At 39.6% G+C, this 8,838-nt stretch overlaps 1 protein-coding gene across 1 annotated transcript; it reads left to right on the forward strand.

Annotated features, from left to right (window-relative positions):
* The first annotated feature begins 1 nt into the window (after nt 1).
* On the forward strand, nt 2-7,719 carry LOC124864289 (ATP-dependent RNA helicase DDX42-like). The gene is made up of 18 exons (XM_047359013.1): nt 2-102; nt 1,148-1,366; nt 1,495-1,651; nt 1,862-1,923; nt 2,202-2,238; nt 2,526-2,678; nt 2,797-2,901; nt 3,039-3,158; nt 3,251-3,427; nt 3,543-3,671; nt 3,769-3,868; nt 3,970-4,017; nt 4,108-4,205; nt 4,398-4,674; nt 4,818-5,044; nt 5,156-5,266; nt 5,429-5,533; nt 6,615-7,719. Exons 2-18 carry the CDS (start codon nt 1,155-1,157, stop codon nt 7,200-7,202), a joined length of 2,706 nt encoding a protein of 901 aa, XP_047214969.1. The 5' UTR covers nt 2-102; nt 1,148-1,154; the 3' UTR covers nt 7,203-7,719.
* The last annotated feature ends 1,119 nt before the right edge of the window (nt 7,720-8,838 follow it).

Consider the following 8,838-nt stretch of genomic DNA (forward strand, 5'->3'; position numbering starts at 1 on the left):
CATTGCGCACCAACTACGACATAACGTCGCGATTACGTACAACGTAAGTGACGCAGGCGCCCACTGGGTTCTAAAAGAAACATTTACTACGTTCAGAAACAGGTAAACAAACGCATAATAATCTGTTCTTAAAACAATAGTTTTATTAGTTATTTAGCTTTTATATTGCCCCTATCTATCGAACTTTTTTGAAGGCAGTACAATTCAGTAAAATCTAAAGCTTTTCTTCGCATACATCAGCCTCGGCCGTAATGCGGCCTTGAGCTAATGCTAACATGAAAATCAAATCGCTTTTACAAAACGTTAATCGTTTTAGGTATACATTTTCTATAGTATACAGTTGTTCCTTTAGGTATAGGATTAGTCTTCGTCAGTGAGAATATCTATCTATCTATCTATCTATCTATCTATCTATCTATCTATCTATCTATCTATCTATCTATCTATCTATCTATCTATCTATCTATCTATCTATCTAATGCGAACAAAGTCACATACATATTGTGACGTTAGCTACATTTGGATAAAACGCAAAAAAAATGCATTCGGTCCTTTTTAGCTCTTACACCCGTCAAATAAATTGGCCGAAATGTTCTTTAATTACGATGGTGATAAAATCGCTGTCAAAAAGTATCTCAAAAGCCATCACAGCCTTTATCACCGCCTATAGTCAGAGCTTCACTTTAATAAATACTGCTGTAATGTCAAAGCTTACCTTTGGGGGTGTGTAAACATCACTTGTTTTATTTGTGTGTATATATATATATATATTTATATATTAGTAGTATTGTGATAGCCCATACTTACTTGCCAGCTAACTTGATTGTGTGTTTGAATGTGTCGTTGTGTATGAATAGATGATCCATGAAAATACATTTGTGTTAACTTTTCTTTTTCTGAAATTAAAGCCAGATAATGTCTCGCATTTCGGTTGTAATTCTTATGTCAATATGTACAACAATGTAATCACAGAGAACTGCTGGAATGTAATATTTGGTGAGACTAAAATCTTGAGGTTCCCTGCATTCGCGCTCTGACTGCCAACTGTATATTTGGCCTGTGCCACAGACTGCCATGATGATCAAATCTGTGTCTAACAGAGGAATTAAAGCAATTCAAACTTGGTTTCTTTCTTTGTTTTTTGCAGCACAGCCATGAACTGGAACAAAGGGGGTCCAGGGGTGAAGCGTGGGTTTGGCTTTGGGGGTTTTTCACTTGCGGGGAAGAAAGAGGACTCTAACGTTCCCCCAAAATCTCAGACATCATTTGGAGCTTCTGGATCAAGTGGTGGTTATGGGAAAAGCCCACAGCTTCCGTCTTTCTATAAAATAGGGTCCAAAAAAGCTAATTTTGATGAGGAAAATGCGTAAGTAAAAGCTACCTTCAGTGAAGGAACAGGTGTACAAAATATTAGGTCAACTGCTAATATTTGAATAAAATGTAAACACAAATTGTGTAAGTTTGAAATGCTATGGTTGTTTTTTATTTATTTAGGTATTTTGAAGATGATGAAGAAGAGTCCAGCAGCAATGCAGATCTGCCCTACATTCCTGCTGAGAACTCACCAACACGGCAGCAGATGCAGTCGGGTGGCGGTGGCGGTTCAGATAGCGAAGATGACCCTTTGGATGCTTTTATGGCAGAAGTTGAGGTTCGAAAAATTACATTAAGTAGATTATCATTGTCTAAACCTGAAGCATAAAACTCTCAATGCTCACAAAGGCTGGGAGGGTGAAATTGTGGATGCAATGTTCCCTCACATAGTCTCTAAATATGTCTAACAAGGAAGTTAAAGCCATCTTTAAACAGTGACAGGTAATATTGTACTGTTTTATTATTTTGTTTCCTTTTTTTTTTTTAGAACCAAGCAGCTAAAGACATGAGGAAACTAGAAGAAAAGGAGAAGGAGAAAAAATCATCCAAGTAAGACTCTACATTTAAACCATGCTGTAAAGGAAGAAATTCCTGTCATTTTATACTAATTCTGTTAGGCTTCTGCTTGAGTCTATTTCTTTCCCATTTGCCTCCAGTTGGGTGTTATTTTTGTGGCTTTAAGTTGTTGTACTAACTGCCACAAAAATTGATGAAACAAATAAGATGAGCTAGTCAGACTGACCCTGAGTCATTTTGGGATGTGGGCTGCATTTGGTGTATGAACGAGTTGCAGGGAAGTTTTTTTTTTCTCCGCTTGTTTTTTACAGGGGTATTCGTGATGACATCGAGGAAGAAGATGAGCAAGTGAGTGAGCTCTCCAAAGCTTTTAAATCCACTACAGATCAGAAACATGCTTCCTGTACCGTCTCTGATCTGTTAAGAGTTCCCCGTGTCGCCTATCTCTGACTTTGCAGGTTGCAATAAGGATCATTGTTATGCCCTGATTTTATAATGTTTTTTTTTTGTGTTTTTTTTTCTTAAATCTAGCAAGTGATGTAATTCTTGTATGTCTTTTTAGTTGCCTGGTTTTGGAGACACGAAAAGCACTAAACCATATTTGTTCTTTCAATAAAATGCTGTATTCTCTGCAGGAAGCCTATTTCCGCTACATGGCAGAGAATCCTACAGCCGGGCTAACCCAAGAGGAAGAGGAGGAAAACGTTGATTATGACAGTGATGGAAACCCAATTCCTTCTACAACCAAAAAAATAATCATGCCTCTGCCACCTATTGATCACTCAGAGGTACAGTTGACAGCTCTCATTAAGACTAGCTTTAAGAGTGTTGCTGTTTGTGCAATCTTCGCAATATAAACCATTTTTCTTGTGATTTGTGAAGCGTTTTTTGTACTCTGTCTCATAGATTGACTACCCACCCTTTGAGAAAAACTTTTACAATGAACACGAAGAACTAAGCAGTCTCACTGGTAGTCAGATCTTGGAGTTAAGGCAGAAACTGAACTTGCGAGTAAGTCAGTTATCCTTTTGATTCACATTCATAAAAAACCTTTAATAAAAATGTAATTCATTGCTATAATTTAACTATTTTGTCTTCATCATGGAAATAGAGTTGTTTTAATTTTGTTTCTCCTTTTCTATTCTCAGGTTTCTGGTGCTGCCCCTCCAAAACCTTGCACCAGCTTTGCCCACTTTGGCTTCGATGAGCAGCTGATGCACCAGATTCGAAAGTCTGAGTACACTCAGCCCACACCGATTCAATGTCAGGTACAGTGAAAATTAACATCTAGATTTGCCAATTGTAAAGTTTAAAATAGAAATTGGTACAAGAGTATTATTTGTCCTGATCTTTATTATAGGGTGTCCCCATTGCTCTTTCTGGACGTGACATGATTGGCATCGCAAAAACCGGAAGTGGTAAGACTGCAGCTTTTATCTGGCCGATTCTGGTTCATATCATGGACCAAAAGGAGCTGGAGCCTGGAGAGGGACCTATTGCGATAATTGTGTGTCCCACTCGGGAGCTTTGCCAGCAGGTAAAGATTTGGAGATCTGAATAGTATCTGAATAGTATTTTGCCCAAGTAGAAATAAGTTGTTGACAGTTCTGCTTCTCTGAAGTGTGTGTGTTAATGTTATTTATATTCTGCAGATCCATGCAGAATGTAAGCGCTTTGGGAAAGCCTACTCGCTGCGTTCTGTGGCTGTTTACGGAGGAGGCAGTATGTGGGAGCAGGCCAAGGCTCTGCAGGAGGGAGCAGAGATTGTAGTGTGCACACCAGTAAGAAGCTTAACCTGTTTTCTTGTGGCTGTGAACAAAGTGCTTGATGTTGACATGCATAAATGAGAGCCTTACCCATTTAAATGTGTTCATGCAGGGCCGTCTGATTGACCATGTTAAAAAGAAGGCTACATCCTTGCAGAGAGTGACATACTTGGTGTTTGATGAGGCCGATCGCATGTTTGATATGGGCTTTGGTAAGCTGGCATTATTACTTCTTACTTCTGTTCTTAGAACAGCTTTTTATATTGTTCCATTTTTTTAGGATGTAAATAAATAATTTTTCCTCCATTTTTAGAATATCAAGTGAGATCAATTGCAAGCCATGTTCGCCCAGACAGGCAGAGTAAGTCATTTTCTTGTATGTATTTTAATTATTCTGATTTTTATCTGTAATAGAGCATTTTCTGAACTCCTAATACAATTTCCTTTGCAGCTCTTCTCTTCAGCGCTACTTTTCGTAAAAAGATCGAGAGGTTGGCGAGGGACATTTTGGTTGATCCTATTCGGGTTGTGCAGGGTGACATCGGAGAGGTAATTTAATAATTAGAAAGGTTCTTGTTTATAAATAGGCTTTAAAAGACATTTTAGTACTCATTTAATGTTGTATTAATAAACAAGACAAGAAACTTATTTACTTTACACTACTTGGAATGGAAAACTATTGCTACTTGTCAGAGCATTCAGCTCCAGATTTTATTAATTGTCAATGTCTGCTCCTAAAAGGCCAATGAAGATGTGACTCAGGAGGTGGAGCTGCTGCTCAGCGGATCAGATAAATGGAACTGGCTGACCCGAAGGCTGGTCGAGTTCACCTCCACCGGTTCTGTCCTCATTTTTGTCACCAAGAAGGCTAACTCTGAGGAACTGGCCACCAACCTAACTCAAGAGGGCTACAGCCTCGGTCTCCTACATGGCGATATGGACCAGAGCGAGAGGAACAAAGTCATCAGTGACTTCAAGAAGAAGAACTTGCCTGTTCTGGTTGCCACTGACGTAGCTGGTGTTTACCCCCACTACTTTTACATCTTTGACACCTTTGAACATTCTGATAAACTGTTTAGTCATTTGAATATTGTGGGCTGAGGAAAACAATTTAGTGTCTATTAATAATGTTTACCACCTCTCGTACCTTCCCCTTCACAGCGCGCGGTCTGGACATCCCGTCAATCCGCACAGTAGTGAACTATGATGTGGCACGCGACATCGACACGCACACTCACAGAATAGGTCGAACAGGTCGCGCTGGGGAGAAAGGTGTGGCCTACACCCTCCTCACCAGCAAAGACACCTCGTTTGCTGGCGACCTGGTGCGGAACCTGGAGGGAGCAAATCAGGCTGTTCCTAAAGAGCTCATGGATTTAGCCATGCAGGTGGGATAAACATGAGAAAGATTCAGTAAAACATTTTGCTAAATCTGAATAGGATTTTTCATCATTTTGACAATTTTGGAATATTTGTGTACTTTAATTTTTGTCCCCCAGAATCCCTGGTTCAGGAAATCCCGATTTAAGGGTGGCAGAGGAAAGAAGCTGAACATTGGTGGAGGTGGTCTTGGTTACAAAGAGAGACCAGGCCTGGGGGCTGACAGCTCTGTAAGTTACTCATTAACATAAAGTGAATATGCTTTTCATGACTTTAAAATAATGCTAAAAAATGTCAAACACACATATATTTGACAACGCCTTTGAAATCTGTTATGAGGAAATTAGTTTCACTGTTTAAAACTTTTTTTTTTTTTTTTTTTTTTTTTGCAGGAACGTGGCAGTAGCTTGTCTTCCTCGAGCAGCTTTGAGGGGTATAGCAAACCAACAACTGGAGCAATGGGGGATCGTATGTCTGCACTGAAACAAGCCTTCCAGGTGCTGGTGGTACTCATATTTACTACTCATTTAATTTGGCAGACTTCCTTGGAACTTTTAATTACTAAGCCTGGCTTCCCTTTCGCTGAAGTATATTTATTTTGAGATACAAGCCAGTTTCTCTCAGCTAATCTTCAAAATGGGAAAGACAAGATAACATGTAATATATTGAGGCAGATGCATGTTGAGGTTCATAAGTTTGCAAAATGTCTGCAAGAAAATATCTGCTTGCCTAAACTTGCCTATATATACAGTCAGAGCCATAATTAGGAAGTTTAAAACTAACTGTGACAAACAAGACTGGATTAGGATGCTGGTTCATGTAGCTACCACATAGAGTGAGCAGGAAAGTAAGACAGGTAAACGAGAAATTCCCAACCCACACTGTTGTGATGGCCAACAAGTTTCTATAATAACAATTAAGATATCTACATCTCAAGTTTGTTTTGGGGGGAAGCACACCAAGGAAAAGCCTGTCCTGTCCCATTGAAAACGTCGAGATATTTTATAGCAGAAGACTAAGCACAGTCCTACGGGGAAAAAGGTTTAAAAGTATTCAGAGCAGTGGTGCTAACTTTTTAACTTTTTAATTTGTACCCCCACTCAATACATGTACTCAAAACTTAGATTTTTCCAAGGTTTTCTGCTTGAGATTGTCCTTCCAATAAAAGATTACTTAACACATTTTCACCACAGGTGCTGTTAAGTGTGGTGTAAGTGTGTACACACTGTAGGTGTGATTATTTTTCATCTTGTTTGAATTGTATACTTTTGGATTAATTTAATGCTTTGTTGTAAAGTAATTTATGGATAGTTGTATAAAGGCTCTTGTCAATGATTTTTTTTTTTTTTTTAACAATTGCTTTTTATACTCTGGAAATTCTGAAATATTGGCACCATGATTAATTTTCTCAAAAAAAGGTGAGTCTTACAGAATACACAAATAATCAGTGATCAGCCTTATCATTATTCTGCAGATGTCTGATCTTTTTAAGGCGATAATGGTTTTACTAAAGTTTTCTTGTGTCATATTCTACTTCACACAGCGAGTCACTTATTTCGATGTCTGCTTTTGTTTTAGGCCCAGTATAAGAGCCACTTTGTGGCTGCAACCAGCGGCCCTCCCAAGCTCAGCACCAAGTCTAGCTGCTCCTCCGGCTGGACGAGTGCCGGTAGCTTGAACTCTGTGCCAACAGAGGCTGCCAATGGCTCTGAGCGACCCAACATTGCTGCTTTATCAATGTCTGGTTTCACCAGTGCTGGCTCCCTGAGCTCAGTGCCCACCACTCAAACCAGTTCACAATACAGTAACCCTTCACCTGCACCTCCCACACACAGAGAGAGCCCGCGACATGGGGAGTCCCAGGGACGCCCTGGAGACAGCCATCAACGCTATAATGATAGGAGTGATCGGCATAGTGGTGAGGATCGCTATGGAGACCGAGATCGACATGGAGACAGAGATCGTGACCGCCATGGCGACAGGGATCGCCACAGCAGTCGCCACAGTGACAGCCGAAATGGTGATGGAAGCAGGAGGGACAGAGATGACCGGAGGAGTGATAGGGATGGGGGAGACAAGGGAAGTGGAGAGGGGAGGGAGAAAGGAGATGACAGCTTCGCTGTTCCTGACCCACCAAAACGCAGAAAGAGCCGATGGGACAACTAAAGAGAAATGAGTTAACACATCTCTGCCACATATGTTCAGGCACCCAACAGCTCCACAAAGGGTTGGTGTGTTTAGGCTGGCAGCAGAGTGTAACAGAGGCTGACACAAGGCGATTTGTTGGAGGGGTTTTGTTTTAAATGGTCAGAAAAGTTGGTTAGAACTCAACAGAATTTGTTCAGCTCCGCGAATTCATAAACACACACTGTAGATACCATCCAAACTGATGTTACTGTTAGTCAAGTCGAGCTAAAGAGCTGTGAATTCTTATGTCAGTAAAAATAAATGCAGTTTAAGATGCGTTCTCACACACTTTTGTGCTTGCAAAGCTCATGCTTTGTATATTTTCATTTTGTGTACTACAAAACATTTAATTTTTAAAGTCATAGTTCACAGGTAAATGAACATGTCAAAGCAGCCATGTGTGGCTCTTTTCGTGTATTGTATTCATGTTTTAGTGGAGTGCCTTTCCGTGGCATGGTGTATATCACAAACAATAAAAAAACATGTTTGATTAAAAGTTTTGGCATCTTCTCTTCCAGTTGCTTTGTGCAGCTTCTTTCTTAATCTGGTATATTACTGATCATTCCAAGGCATGACCCGATCATTACATTTGAGGATGATAATACGGTGGTCAGACACACTCATTGAAATGTTTACCTGTGCTGTCTTAGACAAAGTCATTAACAGAGTAACATTTTTTTCTGAGTGTGTCTGTCTCAGTCCCCAGATAGATGCTCATTTTAAGATGGGTCCAGCTTAAAGTTTTTTCCTGTATTAAAGGGAGCCATTTCCTTCCACTGTTGCCACATGCTTGCTCAGGAAGGGATTTCTGCAAAATCAATGACAAACAATTGGTTAGCCTGCCATGTATCATAACGAGCCAGGACCAAATTAGAATGTATGTAATTGAATTTCAATCCCTCACATGATTGAATGGTATTAGTGTCACCTGATAATATATTTCTGCATAGAAAATGCACTTGTTTGTCTTGTCAACTGCTTTGAGGTGATGTTTTTTTTTTTTTTGTGGATTGCTGCTATATAGTGTGTATATTAATAGATTGAAATCTCATCAAAAAATAAGAGTTTCTTCTCATTAATTAAATCAAAAAACAAAAACATATCTGTATATATACTGCAGTAACCACCGAGGTCACTGGAGGTTGCTTTAAGCAGAGTTTGAACCTATGACCTCTGGGTCCAAAGTACAGTGCCCTAACCATCATGAATCTACAGGTCCTTCTCAAAATATTAGCATATTGTGATAAAGTTCATTATTTTCCATAATGTCATGATGAAAATTTAACATTCATATATTTTAGATTCATTGCACACTAACTGAAATATTTCAGGTCTTTTATTGTCTTAATACGGATGATTTTGGCATACAGCTCATGAAAACCCAAAATTCCTATCTCACAAAATTAGCATATCATTAAAAGGGTCTCTAAACAAGCTATGAACCTAATCATCTGAATCAACGAGTTAACTCTAAACACCTGCAAAAGATTCCTGAGGCCTTTAAAACTCCCAGCCTGGTTCATCACTCAAAACCCCAATCATGGGTAAGACTGCCGACCTGACTGCTGTCCAGAAGGCCACTATTGACACCCTCAAGCAAGAGGGTAAGACACAG

The sequence above is a fragment of the Girardinichthys multiradiatus genome, chromosome Y (genome assembly GCF_021462225.1).
Source record: "Girardinichthys multiradiatus isolate DD_20200921_A chromosome Y, DD_fGirMul_XY1, whole genome shotgun sequence".
Lineage (NCBI taxonomy): Eukaryota > Metazoa > Chordata > Actinopteri > Cyprinodontiformes > Goodeidae > Girardinichthys > Girardinichthys multiradiatus.

What these genes read in the sequence shown, in the direction of transcription:
- LOC124864289 (XM_047359013.1), top strand. Translation starts at nt 1,155, where the DNA reads ATGAACTGGAACAAAGGGGGTCCAGGGGTGAAGCGTGGGTTTGGCTTT. An exon ending in AGATTGTAGTGTGCACACCA is followed by an intron (nt 3,672 to 3,768) that starts GTAAGAAGCTTA and finishes GTGTTCATGCAG; the next exon opens with GGCCGTCTGATTGACCATGT. An exon ending in CACTGAAACAAGCCTTCCAG is followed by an intron (nt 5,534 to 6,614) that starts GTGCTGGTGGTA and finishes CTTTTGTTTTAG; the next exon opens with GCCCAGTATAAGAGCCACTT.